Source organism: Lutjanus erythropterus, chromosome 16 (assembly GCF_056507025.1).
Source record: "Lutjanus erythropterus isolate fLutEry1 chromosome 16, fLutEry1.hap2, whole genome shotgun sequence".
NCBI lineage: Eukaryota > Metazoa > Chordata > Actinopteri > Lutjaniformes > Lutjanidae > Lutjanus > Lutjanus erythropterus.
In genome coordinates, this window is record NC_139332.1 from 34987220 (window position 1) to 35006411 (window position 19192).

Below are 19192 nucleotides of genomic sequence, written 5' to 3' on the forward strand. Positions count from 1 at the left end.
ACAGCTGTCAGTCATCCAGTCTTCAACTCTCAGGACTATAAACTCTCCCAGAGCACTGGAGCATGGTGCTGCTGATGCAAAGTCAGTCTATTGAAAGTAAGCAGGTTTGTTCATTTGAATACCGTCTTTCATGAGCAGAAACTTCCTATTGCTTCATAATAAAAGACAATAAACCAAATAAAAGACACTGTTACGGCAAACATCAAGCAAAAAACAAAAGGCAAAACAAATTAAAAAGAAGAAACAAATAGTTGTCTTTGAAGATTCTCAGTCATCCAGGTCATTTTATTTGTATCGAGGGACTTGATAGAGTTCTTGAAGAAGTTTCGCCTCTCATCCAAGAAGCTTCTTCAGTTCAAACAGTTCTTGAGCTGTCCTTTAAACGGTGTCCAAGTCCAATCAGAGAGAGGTCCAAACTTTAGGAGCTATAACCTCAAACACACAGTCTGCTTTTGTCTCGAGCCTGACACATGGAAAAATCAACAAACCTTGATCAGAGATCCTCAGATTCCTTCTGGTTGAACAGGGCTGTGACAGGACTACATATGCAGAGCTCTGTAGACTGATAGTAACACAAAACCATTCTGTCAGGAAGAGGAGCTCCAGTCACAGATGGAAACACTTGAGGATGTTGTCAGCTCCGTGGGTTTGACTCTTCCTGTCTTCCCACCATCTTTGCACATGACTGGACAGCTGCCTGCACAAAGGGGTCAAAGGAAGCAGGTCAGTTTTAACCTCTGAAACTAAATCACTGTCTCCTGAAAGTGGCTTAAGTTACATTATTATTAACTATTCATTTACTAAAACACCTGACCAGCTGAAATACACAGTATAAATAACAAACCTAACTATTACTCACTGCTGCAGCTTAACATGAGACATCTGAAGAAGCATCCTGATGGTTTAGTCTTCCTTCCTCACACACAGCACCAGAACACAGTCAAAAATCTGTTAAAATCTGTTAAAACAAGTCTCACCTCTGACAGAAATAACTGGCTGAGTTGTGGAGAAAATAGAGAGATGGTATTTTTTAGATAAATAAAAAACATTTGAAACTTACTGATCCTTCATCATGTCTGTAGATTGAAGGGAAGGAGAAGATCTGGGTCATTAGGAGGCAGAGTCAAGACAGAAAGATCTGCAAGAAGTCACTGCCTCCAGAAGGTGGCAGTAATGCAACACAAAGGCTGCAAGCTGCTGGTTAACCTCAAAGTGGATGAGGAAGTGGAAAAAAATGAGGAAGTGTTCAGTCAGTCGGTCCAGAGAGAAGAAAACATGTGTGTTTAGGAACATTATTCTTATCATCTGACCGTAAACTGTGTAAGTTTGACTTTATTGACAGATAGAACAAGAGTTAACAAGTTGATCAAACTGTTTAGGAAGAACTCAGAGGAAGTTACTGTGTGTTGTTTGTGTAGTGTGTACAGTGCTGTGAACAGGATTTTAACTGTGGGGACGATAAAGCCTAACAGGATTATGAAGATTAATTTAGTCCAGATATTCTCAGGACAGCGAGAGACACACATTTAATCCCACATGAGAGCAGAAGATCCAAAAACTATGAAATCAAGTATCAGTCACTTCAGTTATGCATGAAATATGGGACGATTGAAAAGGAAGTGATTTCCATACTGCTGTGTTAAACATTCACACACACACACACACACACAGACACACACACACACACACACACACACACACACACACACACACACACACACACACACTGTCTCTGCCGGTCCTGCTTCATCTCTCAGGTTGACTGAATATGAGCAATGTGGAGAAAGACGAGGACAGTCTCCAGGAGTCTCCAGGATCTCCAGGATCTCCAGGATATCCAGGATCTCCAGGATGTCCAGGATCTCCAGGTTATCCAGAAACCAGTTGTGACCAGTCTAAAGGAAACCGTCCAGCCTTCAGTGATGAACCTGAATTCTTAGACACAAAGTAAGAGACTGTTTCTGCTGTAACAGATATGAGTAAGACTGAGGTTTAGTACTTTTATTCACTATTAAATCCACTTATTGAATCAAAATCTTTTCATATTTAAATTTGAAGCTGTGTGTGTGTGTGTGTGTGTGTGTGTGTGTGTGTTTGTGTTTGTGTGTGTGTGTGTGTGTGTGTGTGTTGTGTTGTGTTTTTGGTCAAACACATCAAGTATAAAAAGATCATCCAAACTGTGTGTAGCTGTGTTAGCAGCAATTTTTTTTAGTCATATTTAAGTCATTTGAATTTTTTGTTTTATTCTTGTTTTAATCCACTAAATATGACACGACTTTTGTCATATTTTAGTCACTATAATCTACAGTAGATTTTGTCGACTAAAATATAACATAATGCATTATTTAAATATTTCTCTAGATCAGGGGTCTTCTATGTTTTTTTCAGGCCAGGGACCTTTTAATTGATGGAGACCCCCTACTTCAGAAATTGATCACAAATGATCACACATCTGCACACTTGGAATAATAATATATTATATTTTAATAAGTAGGTAACAAGTTCATAGTCAGTGATAAGTGCCTTACGGTAATCTATAGCTAGCTCACATAGATTTTTAGACATATTTAAATTAAAAAAAAAAAACTTTCAAAGAAATATCAGAAAAATATTAAAAAGATAATTTGGGGGATCCCCTGCAGTAACTCTGCAGGGGGTGAGGCACAGTGTTTTAACACTTAAATAATAGTAGTAAATAGTGGTAGTAGTACAGTCCAGACAAATATATGTAATTTTCTGGAAGGATGACAGACCTGTTTATATAATAATGAGAGGTTTCCCCAACAATCAGCACTGTCAAAGTCTTGACTCCAGTAATAAGTTCAGGGGTCACCGCCCCATCAGAATCTCTGCCCTTACGTATACCACTTCACTGTGGATGGCTTCAATCTTGGCTATATGTGGACTCCTTGGAAATAATTTCTGTTGCTTTCTAAAGGTCATCTGAACTCATGCTTTTCTTTTCCTGTGGGGAAGGCCAACATGAAGCAAATATCCATCCCTCGTAGTTTTCTTCAAACTTCAGTAATCTTCTTCCTCCTGTGATTCACATCCTTGATTAAGTTTGGGTAAAAGGAAATTGTTCTGCCACTTTATTCCTGTTTCTTGTATTTCTCTTTTACTTCCACCTGTATCTGTCCATGTTCCAGAAACCTTTGATGCTTCACGAAAATGGGTTTGTGAGGGTGATCCTCGTTGTTGCTAGCAACTGGTGCACTCGCTGGAGTTTATTCTCAGCTAGTTCCAGTTGCTCCTGTGACTAGCTGCCTGACATTCTCCAGTGGCTTACAGGGTTTACTTACATGGCTTACTGCAGGCTCTGTTCTGCTGCTCTTTAGAGCTCATCAGACTGTTTCGATCTCTTCAGCAGCTGTTCAAGCCTTGTAACAATAACGATGCCAACATCATTTAAAGAATAAATAACCACTTTTAGATGACAAAATCTGTCATGTAGCTATCAAATTCAAGGAGGAAATGGGCTTTTTTAAAAATTTTTTTTGGAGCTGTGCTTTAATTGAAATTTTTGGTTGAATTGATTTATTTTGTCTCTGCCCAGCTCTTCTGCATTTTGTGCTGTTGCTCAACATGAAAGAGGCCAGCAGGTGGAGACGCCCACACAGTCTTTGAGACCAACATCTGCCAGTCTGCACTGGCTGTTACTAGGGATGGGTATCAAAACATGGTATTAAACAGGCCCTGGGGCCAAATTATTGACAACCAGAGTATTGATAAGCTCTGACCATATCCTATCTTTTAGCAGTATATTGTAAGGTTTGGTGTAGCCTCAGTATTTCAGTATTTCTGAATGTTGCAGCTGCTCTCTGTTATCTAACTAACTTCAGTAATCCCAAGACAGGTTTCTCATTTAAAAGAAATGTCTTTGTGTCCACAGAGAGCCTGTGTCGTGCTGTGCTTTGTGCCAGGATGTCCTGAAAGATCCAGTCCCTACCAGCTGTGGACACTGGTTCTGCAGACAGTGCATCACCTCATACTGGGACCAGTCTGCTCCATCAGGACACTCCTCTTGCCCCCAGTGTGGAGACAGATCCAGAGCAAGACCTGGACTGCAGAGAGACAGGGAGACCAGCTCTGTACAAAGTAAGACTGCACATCTGTCTGCTGATGTCTTTGTGTTCTTCATTTTTTACTTTGGATCGTTATCATTTTTGTTTGGATCCTGAAAATTAACACTATTAATAATTAAACCTTTTTATTGTCTTATAGTGGAGTTTGGTCTGCAGAATGTTTTAGATGAATATAAGATCAGTCTGAGGAGGAGATGTGAACATGTGACTGAAGGAATGGATAAAACAGGAAGCGAAACCCTCCTCAACAGGATCTACACTGAGCTCTACATCACAGAGGGACAGAGTGAAGAGGTCAACACCCAACATGAGGTGAGACAGCTGGAGACAGCTTCCAAGAAAGGGGCCCTCTATGACACTCCAATCAAGTGCAGCGACATCTTTAAAGCCTTACCTGACCAACAGAGACACATCAGAGTCGTTCTGACCAACGGCGTCGCTGGAGTTGGAAAAACCTTCTCAGTGCAGAAGTTCACTCTGGACTGGGCAGAGGGTTTGGAAAACCAAGATGTCAGTCTGCTGATTCTGCTTTCGTTCAGGGAGCTGAACTTGATCAAAGATGAGCAGTACAGTCTTCTCAGTCTGCTCCATGTTTTCCATCCAACATTACAGAAGGTCACAGCAGAGAAGCTGGCTGTCTGTAAACTTCTGTTCATCTTTGACGGCCTGGATGAAAGCAGACTTTCACTGGATTTCAACAACAGTCAGGTCGTGTCTGATGTCACACAGAAGTCATCAGTCAACGTGCTGCTGACAAACCTCATCAAGGGGAATCTGCTTCCCTCGGCTCTCATCTGGATAACTTCCAGACCTGCAGCAGCCAATCAGATCCCTCCTTCATGTGTTGACAGGGTAACAGAAGTACAAGGCTTCACTGACGCCCAGAAGGAGGAGTACTTCAGGAAGAGGTTCAGTGATGAAGATCTGTCCAGCAGAATCATCTCACACATCAAGACATCCAGGAGCCTCCACATCATGTGTCTGATCCCAGTCTTCTGCTGGATCACTGCTACAGTTCTGGAGGACATGTTGACTACAGAGCAGAGAGGAGAGCTGCCCAAGACCCTGACTGAGCTGTACTCACACTTCCTGCTGGTTCAGACAAAGAGGAAGAAGCAGAAGTATGATGAGGGACATGAGACGAGTCCACAGGAGCTGATGGAGGCTGACAGGGAAGTTCTTCTGAAGCTGGGGAGGCTGGCGTTTGAACAGCTGAAGGAAGGAAACATCATGTTCTACCAAGAAGACCTGGAGCGATGTGGTCTGGATGTCACAGAGGCCTCGGTGTACTCAGGAGTTTGTACAGAGATCTTCAAAAGAGAGAGTGTGATCTTCCAGAAAACAGTCTACTGCTTTGTTCATCTGAGCGTTCAGGAGTTTCTGGCTGCAGTCTACATGTTCCACTGTTACACCAACAGGAACATAGAGGTACTGGTGGACCTTCTGGAAGAAGATGATGCAGATGATGCAGATAATGATGACTACCACTATAGCTATCATAATGTTGATCCTCATGGTGATGACAATGCTGACGACACGGGCAATGACTATTGTTCATCCCTGGATGACTTCCTGAGGACAGCCATGGAAAAATCCCTGACAAGTAAAAATGGTCACCTGGACCTGTTCGTCCGCTTCCTTCATGGCCTCTCTCTGGAGTCCAACCAGGGACTCTTAGGAGGCCTGCTGGGCCAGACAGACAACAGTCCAGAAATCATCCAGAGAGTCATCAACAACCTCAAACAGATGAACAGTTATAATATCTCTCCTGACAGAAGCATCAACATCTTCCACTGTCTGACGGAGATGAACGACCACTCAGTCCATCAGGAGATCCAAGAGTTCCTGAAGTCAGAGAACAGATCAGACAGGAGCCTCTCTGACATCCACTGCTCAGCTCTGGCCTACATGCTGCAAATGTCAGAGGAGGTTCTGGATGAATTAGACCTGGAGAAGTACAACACATCAGATGAGGGACGACGGAGACTGATTCCAGCTGTGAGGAACTGCAGAAAGGCTCGGTAAGTCCAGATGTGATTATCAACATTATAAATCAGTGTAGATTAGTAGTTTAGTTCTTCAAATACAAACACTGGCCTATACATTTCTAAATATCCTTACAAGACAACAAAACATATTCTTCTTTCTTGTTTGATAATTACATTACTTTATATTTTATTCTTGGTTTCTTACCCATCCAGATATACCAGGAAATTAACTTACCCAATTAAATGAATTGCTATTCAGTTATTTTAATTGGCAACTGGAAAATATATAACAATAATAACCATCTTGATTGACTCAATCCTGGAGGAGAAACTGAGGCATGGCAGGTGATTCCACCTGGAAATATCTGACTTAATTTTTGAGTTTAGAGGAATATAATTAGCTTCAATTAATTTCATGATATAATGAATAAGAATAACTCCCAACTGACTTTTTGTCACACCTCAAATCACACTTTTCCAGCAGGTGTTTTGGTGGAGTATTATTGAATTTCTTTTTGGAAGATTAAAGCAAAACAAAGATTGAAAGTGTACAGACATGAGAGAGAATGATTAAGATTATTGTTTTATGTCAAACACAGTGAGATAAGATCAGCAGAACCACTGATGTGAAAAGAAAGTCTTCATCAAAACAGTAAACTGCTTTTTATCTAATGCATGAAGAAATGTTCTCTTTCATAATAACATATTTTATGATATATGTGTCATGACAGACTTTGTAAATGTAGACTCTCAAACACTGACTGTGAAGTTGTGGCCTCAGTTCTGAAGTCCAGCCCCTCCCATCTGAGAGAGCTGGAGCTGATGATCATCTCGCTGAAGGATTCAGGAGCAGAACTTCTGTCTGCTGGACTGGCAAGTCCAAACTGTAGACTGGAGACTCTGAGGTCAGTTCATCAACTATGGCTTTTGGATGTTGTTTTGTATATTCACTGTCAGTCTCTGAAGGTTAATAAGGTTTGGGGATGTGTGTGACCACAAATATGAGGAGATTGTTTTAGTCTCTCCAAATGGAGTAATGTAATGCCAGAGTAATGTAGAGTATAGAAATTAAAATGTTTGACAGGACAGTTTCAGCTTTGTGGTCCATCTGTTAATGAATGGGGTTGTTGCAGATAAAAACAGGCTGCACAGAGCTTGAGTTTCTGTGTGAACAGAGAGTGAAACAGATTACATAAAGAAAAGAAAAACAACATCCTTAAAAAGTACAGCTTCTGTTATATGTGACCAAATTCACTCACTGCACCCAGAGCCACTGAACTCCATAAAAGCTGTTTGGGTGGAGGATCTGGGGATGGAATTAGTGACAGATATTTGGATGGAGACATTAAAAAGGGTACATTAATCTTTATTTGAAACACAGCCATATTCAGTGTAAACTTATACTCTGTATCCGCTATACTGAGGCTCGGTTAGCAAAGCAGGCTAGGTGCCTGTGGTAGAAGCCAACAGTCTCCAGTAAATACTCCTCTCTCTTTTTGGCTCTGCCCCCCACTGTACAAATACTGGACAGAGATATCTGCTGCCCTGTTAGAAGTTATTCAAGAGGAATTTGAGCCTAATAGCCTTTGTGCTCTGTTTGAAGTTTGACCTTCATTATCTTTTGTTTACTTTTTTCTTTTCTTTTTTTTTCTTTTTATCTTTTCTTTTCCATGGTTTTTGGTGTGAACCTCATCTCTGTTTTTATTGTTCTTTTCTTTCTTTATCACTTTACACTGACTTTAACTGGGTTCATATGCATAGTATTTTCCTCTGTCTGACTGAAATTTCAATTTCTTTTTTTAAAAGAAAGAAAAAAAGACAGACATGAATGCAAAGCTCAGTAAAGGTGAAGTGAGGAACTGTGATGATCTTCATGATATCAGAAGCTGATGTTGCTGCTACAGGGACAACACAGCTGCTGTGTGCATTAAACCAGAGCTAAGAGTAACAAGCAGCAGCCTCACAGGTCAAAACATCTCAACCAAGCAGAATTCAAGCTGACATTTGGATGATGTCTGTAGAAGGCAATGACAAAGTCACTCTTCTCATTTTGATTAGGACATAGTAATGTTGAGCTACACATTTAAAATCGTATTGGATTGTAAACAGATTTTTATCTTCATTATTTATTCTTTATTCAGAGTGAAGTCCTGCAGTTTGTCAGAGACCAGCTTCGCTTTTCTGATCTCAGCTCTGAAGTCCAACCCCTCCCATCTGAGAGAGCTGGACCTGAGCTACAACGACCTTAAGTATTCAGGAGTGTGGCTGCTGTGTGATTTTCTGAGGAGTCCACACTGTAGATTGAAGACTCTGAGGTTGGTTCACTTATATCTGATATGTTTAATTATCAATTGAACCTAATTTATGTTCACACATGCATAAATGTATACATTTCATTTTATTCATATTTTTGTTTTTCTTGAACTAAATTTAGTCTGCAGTCACAAAAAGCCTCTGTTTTTTAAAGAAACTAGAGAAAATTTCCTCTGTTAGTTGTTAATGTGAATTCATGTTCATATTCTTTGGTAAATAGCCACATCTGGAAACAGAAGATCCTCTGAACTTTTATTCGTTTTTAATATATCACGTTTACTTGTTAAAGTAGAAATACTTATTTGATCACGTTTTCACAAATAATGTCTGATCATTGATAACGATCCTTCAGAACACACACACACACGGAGAGAGAGAGGAGCACAGAGTTCTAATCAAATGCAGATATTTAAATAATCAATATAGTTTTTGTACCTCTAATACCAGACTTGCCTGAGATACAGAAGAGATGACTATAAATGAATGGCATTAAAGATTTCTAAGTTAAATTATTTCAGCAACAGCTCTAACTCTGATTCTGTTTTAATGTCAGCATTAATTATTTGTTCACCACAAAATCAAACATACATATTTTTCCTCTAGTGTGTAGTGTTGTTTATCCATCTAGACAATTGGTGTGAGTTGCAGAGAGCCATAGACATGTCTGCCTTCTCTTCTATATAGTAGAACAAGATGACACTGAGCTTGAGGTCAAAGAGTCCAAAAAAAAAAAAAGGTCTCTGGGTTATCTGGAATAATCAGATCATGATTTCTGGAAACAGACACTGTTTTTTTGTTGGTTTGTTTTTGTTTTTTGGACTCAAAGCTCCACAAGCTGAGAGTCAACAAGTTCTATTACATTGGAGAGAAGGAAGACATTTCTACAGCTGATACCTCCAAATTTTTGCAACTCACACCAAAACTATTTCAGTGGATAAAGAGCAAAACCTGTATTTTTTGATTTGGGGGTGAACTGTCGTTTTAATGTCTACATTCTTCAGGTTGAATAATTGCAGTTTGCCACAGTTCAGCTGTGCTTCTCTGGCCTCAGCTCTGAAGTCCAACCCCTCCCATCTGAGAGAGCTGGACCTGAGTGACAACGACCTGAAGGATTCAGAAGTGAAGCTGCTGTGTGAGTTTCTGGAGAGTCCACGCTGTAGACTGAAGATTCTGAGGTCAGTTCACTGCTTTATATCTAATATAAACAGAGTCTGTTCTTACCTGAGATCAAATCCCACGTGAGAAAGTTTCAGTCAATGCCAGAAGCTTTGTGAAGTGAGTTTTAAGAGGAAATTTCTTCTTAAGAATGGTTGGTGAATGAGGCCCATTGATTAGGACATAGTGATGTTGAGCTTCACATTTAAAAACTAAACACATCTGATTGGATTATAAATGGATTTTTATTCTCATAATTTATTTTTTATTCAGATTGAGGTGCTGCAGTTTGTCAGAGATCAGCTGTGCGTCTCTGGCCTCAGCTCTGAAGTCCAACCCCTCTCATCTAAGAGAGCTGGACCTGAGTGAAAACTACAACCTGAAGGATTCAGGAGTGAAGCTGCTGTGTGATTTTCTGGAGAGTCCACACTGTAGACTGAAGACTCTGAGGTCAATTCACCTTTTTTTTGTTATATACCTAATATGTTTAATTAACAATTGTACCTCTTTTATGTTCACACATAACTTACATCAGTAAAATTATAAACATCCTTTGTTCAGAATTTTATGTCTCTTGACATGAATACAACCATCAGTAAGAAAAGATTTCTATTTCTTAAAGAAACTGTGGAAAATGTCCACTGTTAGATGTTAAAATAAAAAAAAGTAATGCATTTCTTTCTTGAGATTATTTGTAAGATATAAATAACCACACTGTAAATTCAAATTCTTTTAAAATTATTGCCTCGAAATTTATTAGATATAAATTATAAAATATTTCTGTAATTTAAATCTAAAGTATACAACAGTGTAATTGAAAACACAATAACCAATTAATTTGCACAAACATGTCTGCACTAAAATATAAGTGTGTTCTTGAGGGTTTTGGGAGATTGGATTACAAATGGATTTTTATCTTCATTTATTGTTCATTTAGCTTCAGGTGCTGCAGTTTGTCAGAGATCAGCTGTGCTTCTCTGGCCTCAGCTCTGAAGTCCAACCCCTCTCATCTGAGAGAGCTGGACCTGAGTGACAACGACCTGAAGGATTCAGGAGTGAAGCTGCTGTGTGATTTTCTGGAGAGTCCACACTGTAGACTGAAGACTCTGAGGTCAGTTCACTGTTTTATATCTGATATGTTTAACAACTGAACTGAAAGAAACTGTGGAAAATGTCCACTGTTAGCTGTTAAAGTAAATTAATGTTTATAATTTTTGATGATCATATCTGAATAGAGACGATCCTCTGAACTCATTTGTATTAAATAGATCAAGTTTGCTTGTAGAAATAAAAATATTTATTTGGTCTCTGTTCATTTCAAAGTGTTTTTGCAAATGATGTCTGATCACAGATATATTATTTCTTCAGAACACACCTACACACACATTTTAAAGGATCAATATATTGTTTTCTCTTCTGATTCCAGACTTGTCTGAGATCAGCAGTATGTTATAAATCTGTGTCGACATGAATAGGTTTCAGAATGTTGTGCTGACATTTGGATGATGTCTGTAGAAGGCTGACATTATGATGATCCACAATAACACAGTCACTCTGCTCATTTTAGAGAAAAGCTCATTTGTTAGGACATAATAGTGTTGAGCTTAAGTCCAAAACAATTTGAGTACTTCGATCTTTTTACTAAAAAGCCTTCAGGCAAATTATTTTCTTTTGAGACAAATTATTTGCCTCAAGGCTCTGTTTAAATCCAGACAACTATAGAGAGAACTGCGTTTCACATGTAGGAAAATACTTGTCCATTAACTAGTAACATCCAGTCATATTCATACAGGTGTCCACTGTATTAGTTCAACTGTATGATTATGATCTATAAATGATCTAAGAGTATCTGAAATGTATTGCTGTATATGTATCTTCAGTGTTAAACGTAGAGTCCAGATGATGAGTGGTTTGAAGGACGGATCAGAGTCTCCAGAATCCAGCTGTGACCAGTCTGAAGAAGATCCTGCAGATTTCAGTGATGAACCTGGACCCTCAGGCTTAAAGTAAGAAGAGTGTTTGAAGTTGTTGATTAAGCGTTCAAAATTAGACCATATAGCAGCATTATTTGCAACAGTGACATTTTTCACCTACTACATTGTGCAAATAACAGCTCATCATCACTTCTCACTAAAAAACTACAGTGAAATTTCTCAGTTGAAAACCAGAAGACAAAAAAAAAAAAGAAAAGTTTAACACATGACTCAAAGCCTGGTCACCAGGACAAAACTCCTGTGTGAAAAATTCACTCAACCATCAAGTCTTCATGTTGAAAGTACCATCCTTGTTGCACTTTATCCTACTTACTGCTGCATAAACCTTTGGATTAGCACACACACCTCAAAGAGAAACAGGAATATGGAAATATGGATTGTTTCATAAAACCTGTGATGATATACATGGTTTATATGTTATATATGGTGTCTGGGCCTGTTCTGCTGCTCTTAAAAATGATGCCAGGAGCTACTGTGATTTATTGAAGCCCACTTCTCCAGACTGCACCCTGTTTGATGTGGGTGTCCTCATAGCTGAATTGTAAAATCCACTTTGGCAGAGTCAGTGACAATTTGGTGATTCCTGTGTGGAATCGCCAGTGTTTGGTTTAGTGAAGGGAAGCCCATGAACTGAGTCTGATCATTTTAACTCAGAGTTCACTGCTGGATGTGTTTCTTCCTACAGGCTGGATGACAGTGAAAGCAGAGCTACACCTGAAGAATGTGAGTAAAAAGAATATCTTAAAGAGACAAACTGTTATTAAAGCACATCTGGAAGATTGACTGCTGTAAGCTTCATGGAACGGGTTAATCTCAGAAACCCCAAAGGATCTTCTGCTTTGTTCTCTGTGGATGAAAGATTAAGTCTTGCTGCTCTCAACTTAAACATGTCTGTGCTTGGTGTTGCTGGTACAGGTTTATGAATATTGTGTCACCAGGATGTCCAAAAGTGAGTTTGACATCTGCTGTGTGTCTTCTTCTCCCCATGTGATGCCTCTAATCACTCACCAGTTAAGTCCACATCAAACCCAAACCTGGCTGTGTGTGAGGATGAGGAGGAGCAGCTGAAGGAGGAGCAGCTTGTGTGTCCAGAGGCTCTCGACTCAACTGTAAGTTTTTCACTTCAACATTTTCATTCATCTGTCAGTGATCAGACTCTGGTTCCCCCAGCATTTAATATTTCTTACCTTCTAAATTCTACAAATATGAAACTACGAGCTGCTGTCCAACACAGTGATAATAATGATAATAATAAGAAGAATTTAGTCATTTTGACAAGAGATTATGAATAAGTAGTAAAGAGTGAACTTTCTGTGTCTTTTTCAATTTTAGGAGAAGTTAAGTTTCACTCCTGAACTGCTGACTGAATTGGGAGAGACTTCATACAGGTAACTAAAAGATGAACCGAGTTGACTTGTACTTCACCTCGTTTCAGCACTTAACCTTTAATTAAAAGTTCAACCTTTTCAGCTCATTTCAGTACCGATGGTGTCGTATACTTCATCTGAACAGCTTGTCAGATGATCACCCTCCTGCACACACCTTCCTCTGCTGACAATGTCAGACAACAAGTCATACAACTAGTTATTTTATAGCTTAAAACTGACTTTTGAGTTTAACACTCATTTCCTTTCAGTGCTTACACTTTAACACATTTAACTTGTAACATTCATGCTCTTCATGCACCTGCATGAAGCCAGATTTTTCCGCCTCAAATCTATAAACCCTGTAATGAATACCGATAATTGTAAAACAACCTTTATTTCGCAAAGGTTGGGACGTTGTGTAAAATGTAAATAAAATCAGAACACAGTGATTTGAAAAACTTTTCAACTTGTATTCAACTGAAAAAAATACAAAGACGAGATTTTAATGTTCAAATAAACTTTATTTTTGTAAATATATTATCATTCTGAAATTGATGCCTGCAACACATTTCAAAAAACTCTGGAATTCATACTGTCATTAAAAGATTCAGAGAATCCAGAGAAATCTCTGCACGTAAGGGGCAAGACTGAAAACCAACACTGACTGTCTGTGACCTGTGACCCTCAGACAGCACTGCATTTAAAAACCCACATTATAGTGGAGTGTCAGAGTGACTTAAAGCCTCTTAATGACTGTCTTTCATCTCTAGGATCAACCTCCAATCACAGGAATATTAAAGTTTTACCTGGAGGCACAGGGGAGTAGCTGCTCTGTAAAGATGTAAAACATATTCTCTACACCCCCAAATTATTTTAGAATTGTGGTGAATTTCTGTCAGATCAGTTGGTTTTGTTCAATGTCTGATCAATCACCGGAAATAATCAGAGAACTGTTTGTTGGACGGTTGGATGGATTTCAGAGTTTGCAGGTCGTGACTCTGCAGAGTAGAAGATTAAAGCATGAAAAACTTGACATACAAGCTGAATCTAAACACAGAGCGTCTGCACTTTTTAACTCAACAGATCATGTGACCATCAGGCTGAAAGCTTGTTGTAATCAGCCCGTCTGTGTCCTGCAGGTTCAGGTGTCCTGGTCCAGGTGTGTTCCAGTGTGCTTTGACCGGACTGGTGTTTGTTGTGGCTCGGGAGGCGGAGCTGCTCTACAGGATTGTCCAATGGGATGAAAGCCTCCTCCAGTCAGCTGGGAAGACGGCTGCAGGGCTACTGTTCGATATCAGATGTTCAGATGAAGCTGCAGTCTGTCGGCTCCACTTCTCACACTGTGAAGTTATGGATGGTGAGGATTTTATTGTGCTTTGCGAGTGTTTCAACTTAAAATTAATCTGCAACAATTTTGATTACTAATTAATTACTAAAGTAACACCTGACTCCAATTACACCTTTAAATTAACTGATAATCCTGGAGATTCACAGTTTTTCCAGGACAGATATTTAATGTTGGACATTTTTGGTAAATAAATAAGAATTCACTTTTTATAGATTCACTTGGAACATCTAGTTACTCAGACACAAAAGTTTATTACCTTTAGGCCTCACAGAAGCCCCAGCTGACCGAAAATTGTCTGTTGCAACAGCAAGGACACAATCCTTCACTGGCTTTCCATCCACCAACACTAACCACTGTGTTCAATAAACTGCTCTGGGCAACAGTTTCATTGTTCACTGACTTGACTTGGTGTCCTGTAAATACACTAAAATGAGGACTAACTTTGTACTGAGATTATCAGTAAAACAAAAGTTTAATCTCTGTTTTCACAGAGCCGCTGCCTGATGGTCTGTTGTCTGTCGTCCACATCACTGATGATGGAATGAGCGTCCTCGAGCCACTGGAGATTACAGATACTCATGTGGTTGTCGAAGTCCCACATCTGTCTATCTTTGGCCTAGTCTGGGACATTGTTAGGAGGTTGTGGACAAAACCAGTAAGTGGACAGGTTCTCCTGTTCCTCGGACAACCGAACCCCAAAACACAGAGGCAAAAACTCAATGTGTTTCTCCTGCCGAGCAACATCAATCTCAACGAGGTAAATCTTCATGTTTCAGCTGTCTGTCCAAACCTGTCTGATCGTTGTGGACAAGTTCATAGTTTTTTAAGGATGTCTTTAAACAACAACCAGCTGTCTGCATGAACGTGTTTCCAAAAGGTTATCTGATGTGAGAACAAATAGGTTCTGATCTCTTTTAAAGGTGAGAAAACAACAGCGACATTCTGTGAACATTGAGGCTCCTTCCTCATGCAGACTCATCAAAGATCAGAGTTACACTCTTCACTGCACTCAGGCCATCAAAATACAGCCGAAGGTGAGTAATCTGAATAAAGGTCTTTGTTAGTGTTGTAACATGCTGACACAATGTTACTATGGAAAAAATCAAGCAAGACAAGTCAAGTCCTTGCTTACCCCAGTTACCAGATTTAAATCAGTTTAAAGACAGCAGTCATGAAAGGTTTTATTTTCCGTAGCTTAAGAAAACTGTTGCAGCCTGTTCACACCTTATAAATTGTACTGACATTTTGTGACAATCACAATAACGCAACTCTTAATTTACCATTTACGTAAATTAACCCTAACCCTTATTGCAATACCTAGAAGGATGCAAATATTTGATAAAAAGTCCTTTTGAGTCAATGTCTCGTCTCAAGACATGAAAACTAAGTCTGTTAGTTAAGCAAGTCTCAAGTCTTCAAATTTGTGACTTCAGTCTGACTCGAGTCTTCCACCTCTGGTACCTGGTACTTCACCTCAGCTGAGGTTCTAAGCGAGCTAGTTGATAAAAGGTGACATGAAATCACTGTGGACCACTGATTGGTTGCACGACACTGCATGTCCAACACAAACTGTCATTTTTAAATAGCCGAGTTAGCAAGTTAGCTTTTTGTGTGTGTAATGAGCCAGAGAGCTGCAGAGAGTGATGGTGAATGAAAAGGTGAGCAGTGAACTCTGGTGCTAATTGTAAAGTGTAGCTCACAGGTTGTCTATGAATAAAAGCTTCAAAGAAAACGAAGTAGAAATACCAAAAGTGAGTTGGGTCAAGTCGAGCTGTACCATGCAGTGATTACTTTGAATACTATAAAGACACTGACATTTTGGTTTTTCAGAGAGCAGATTTTCTCCTGGAGTTTGGACCAAATTACCACCCAACATTTGAAATCCGCCTGCCTACGAACACGGAAGAAGTGACTTTAACGGTCCACAACCAAACACAGATGGAGATCTGGGAGCATGACGTTGATCTGATGGGTAAAATCTTCATCCACCTGCTGCATCATTCAACCTGATGCAACAACAGAAACGAGCAGGGCAACAATTATTGACTGATTGATGGTGTCTTTGTTCAAGAAGGATAATTGTCACAAACAATATTGTTTTAAAATTCATGCTAACTCAACTGGGTGGCGTCGACACATAGATTTATAATAGAGCTAGACGGGACATTGCTGTTCAGCCTGTTCTGCTGCCAGTTCTTCCCAGCAGCCACTTGCAATATTTCAGAGAAATTTCCCCACCAGCACAATGAGCAATTCCCCCCACAGGCCACCATTATAAAAGAGACGTGTAAAACTGTTGACAGGACACCTTCAGCTGCAAACAAGCTCAGTTCCTACACAGTTTATACTATAAACTCTGTTTCATACTTACATGTCAAACATACTAATAAATCTCACACACAAAACAGCTAATCTAATGTCCACCAAGCCATTGAAAACAGCCCAGTTATCTCCAACAGCAACTTCTTCAACAAGCTCGTTAATCACCTGAAGATGCTGATGAAGTTGTTGATGCCTCACTTAAGGTTTTGTTGTCCATGGCTAAGTTACAGTGTTTAGACATTAGCTGCAAGTGTGCTAACAATGGCTGCAGGAAATGCAAGTTTATATAGCACCATTCAGATGCAAGCTAATTCAAAGTGCAGAGAAATACATGAACATAAAACATTAAAATTGAATAAATAGAAGCTAAAAGTAAGCCAATAAATAGTTAAAACATTACAGAAATTTCATGTAAAAGACATTTAAAAAACAGGTGAGTTAATGGTAGCCACAGCTGTGCTAAAGCTGGCTGCAGCTGCTGCAGGGGACCTACAGGCTATAGAAAACCACCAGCTTTGTATTTCACATTACAAATATTGTATTGAGTGTTGCCTGTGTGGATTTTAAAAAAGTTTAACATACGACTGCTTTTGTCGCGCCATCGCCCTGACTAACTGTGACTTGAACAAGCTGCTGCTCGCTCTAACGTAACACTATCTCTCTCTCTTTCTCTCAATACTCTGTATCACTCTCTCACCCAGATGTGCTCCCAGGTGTTGAAATTTGGCGCTGACTGATTTAACGTGAATTGGAACTTGGTAGTACTGAAGCAATTTGTTCAGTCATCAGCTCTACTGATCCCTGAGCCTCTTCCCTCCATCATGTTTCCTCTCTGTATGTTCATGAAGCTTCAGGATAAGCATGATTTTTTTGTTTTCTGCTCGAGCTGAAACCTTTTCTTTGCATCAGTTGGCACCAGGAGAATTTGTATCTACTTGCAGCTTTACGTGAACTTTGATGCTCGTGTAAAATTCACTTTGTTTTGTGTTTTTGTGTCTGAGCAGTCAGAGGTCTGTGTAACTGATCGCTTTGTTCCACTCATCCCTTAGATGTACATCAAGAACATCCACCGAGGTCTCTCACTGACTCACCACGGAGCATGTTGTCATCAGCTCGGTCACAGTTTGTCGCTGCAGTGTCTGACCCGATTCTAAACCAGCTGCTAGATCGACTTCTAGAACAGCGCATTATAGGTAGAGAAGAAATGGATTCAGCCAGAACCAGAACCAGGGCTGACAAGGCTCGTGCTGTGATCGACATGGTATGGAACAAAGGAACACAGGCCAGTTCCTGCCTGATTGAGGACTTCAGAAGGTTGGATCCACGTCTTTCTGAAACACTACAGTGGAGCTGAAGCAGAAATGAGACTTTGGGTGCGTCCTGTGTGCTGAGGCTGTTCCACTGCTGCCCACTTCCTGTCATATCTTAAGTTGTCCTATCTGATGGCTTTCATGCACAAGCTGAACTCAGAGTTGATTGAACTAATTCTAATCAGCTGTTCTGGAACTGAAAACTAAGCCAGACTTCAGGATTAGAGTCAGAGTTCATTAAACCCACTTTCTGAATCGGAGCCCTGGACTGGATCAGGTTCATCTGATAACAGTTATGATGTTCTGAATAAATTGAAAGACCTCTGTGTGGAGTCAATCACCTGGCTGAGGACCACTTCAGATGTTAATATGAAAACGTATTTTGTCTCACCGGTCTGTTTGAACCGTTGTTTTTACAGTCTTTATTCTTTGTGTGTCACTTTAGTCTAATTGTTCTCTTTTGTTCTCTTGTTGGTTTTTCTACAGTTTTAAGATCTTTTATTTTGTAGCTTCATTGTGTAATACATAATGTAAAAAAAACTTGATTCAACTGAATCAACTGAGTTTATACATAATAGAATTTTTTATTTCTGTTTACATGCTCTCAATTAAAGTAATGTGTATTTAACCAGTCAATCTGGTGTTAGCATCGCAGCTACGGGTAGCATCTCCTGTAGGCTCATGTGCTGTTTCTATATAATATTGAGGGACACTCAAAAGAATCTGTGTGAAAGTCGAGCCTCATCTGAAGCCAATTAATTAAACAGAGCAGGAAGTTGGATGCCAGCAAATGTTTTTTATGTCATTTTTTGTGTGACTTCATGCTGCCAGGTCAGTGCTGTCGGTTCTGTTGTATGGACGCCTCCTCTCTCCTCTGCTTGGCGACGTTGTGTAACTTTGATTAGCACCAAACAGCTAAGGTTGGTGGCTGCTTTCTGTAATATTGCACAGGGTATGTGGGTGACTTGATCGACCTCATCTTTGAGAAAGTCTTTCTGGAGCTCTAAATCCAACATAGGAACCCTGGGCATCAGGAGACAAATCTGTGTGTGAATCCGAAGAACCACACAGGCTGGAGTGACGGGGACACTCCTGCACCAGCTCACAAAGCTCTGATAGGCTAGATACCTGAAACATCTGGAAAAGATGTCCAGTTAAAGGCATAGCCTTGCAAACATGAATCTTTGGTGTGTCGCACGTTTTTTCATATGAGAATTTTGACTTTTTTTTTTTTTTTGACTCAAAATGATTAATTGATCAATTAATCCTGTCACAATCTTGTAATTTGAAAAATAGTCATAGTGAGCAGC

At 39.7% G+C, this 19192-nt stretch overlaps 1 protein-coding gene across 1 annotated transcript; it reads left to right on the plus strand.

The window, feature by feature from the left end:
- The first annotated feature begins 1768 nt into the window (after nt 1–1768).
- LOC146313517 (NACHT, LRR and PYD domains-containing protein 3-like) lies at nt 1769–18684 on the plus strand. The gene is made up of 17 exons (XM_084739486.1): nt 1769–1947; nt 3893–4098; nt 4225–6106; nt 6805–6978; nt 8215–8388; nt 9388–9561; nt 9815–9991; nt 10479–10652; nt 11422–11547; nt 12221–12258; nt 12496–12644; nt 12868–12923; nt 14042–14259; nt 14742–15007; nt 15171–15284; nt 16081–16222; nt 17622–18684. The coding sequence occupies exons 1-17, from the start codon at nt 1769–1771 to the stop codon at nt 17924–17926; spliced, it is 4554 nt and encodes a 1517-aa protein (XP_084595612.1). The 3' UTR covers nt 17927–18684.
- Nucleotides 18685–19192: the final 508 nt, after the last annotated feature.

Excerpts from the sequence above, each read along its gene's own strand:
- LOC146313517 (XM_084739486.1), top strand. The coding sequence starts at position 1,769 with ATGAGCAATGTGGAGAAAGACGAGGACAGTCTCCAGGAGTCTCCAGGA. Across the intron at positions 6,979-8,214 it reads TGTAGACTGGAGACTCTGAG|AGTGAAGTCCTGCAGTTTGT; the intron begins GTCAGTTCATCA and ends TTCTTTATTCAG. Across the intron at positions 8,389-9,387 it reads TGTAGATTGAAGACTCTGAG|GTTGAATAATTGCAGTTTGC; the intron begins GTTGGTTCACTT and ends TACATTCTTCAG.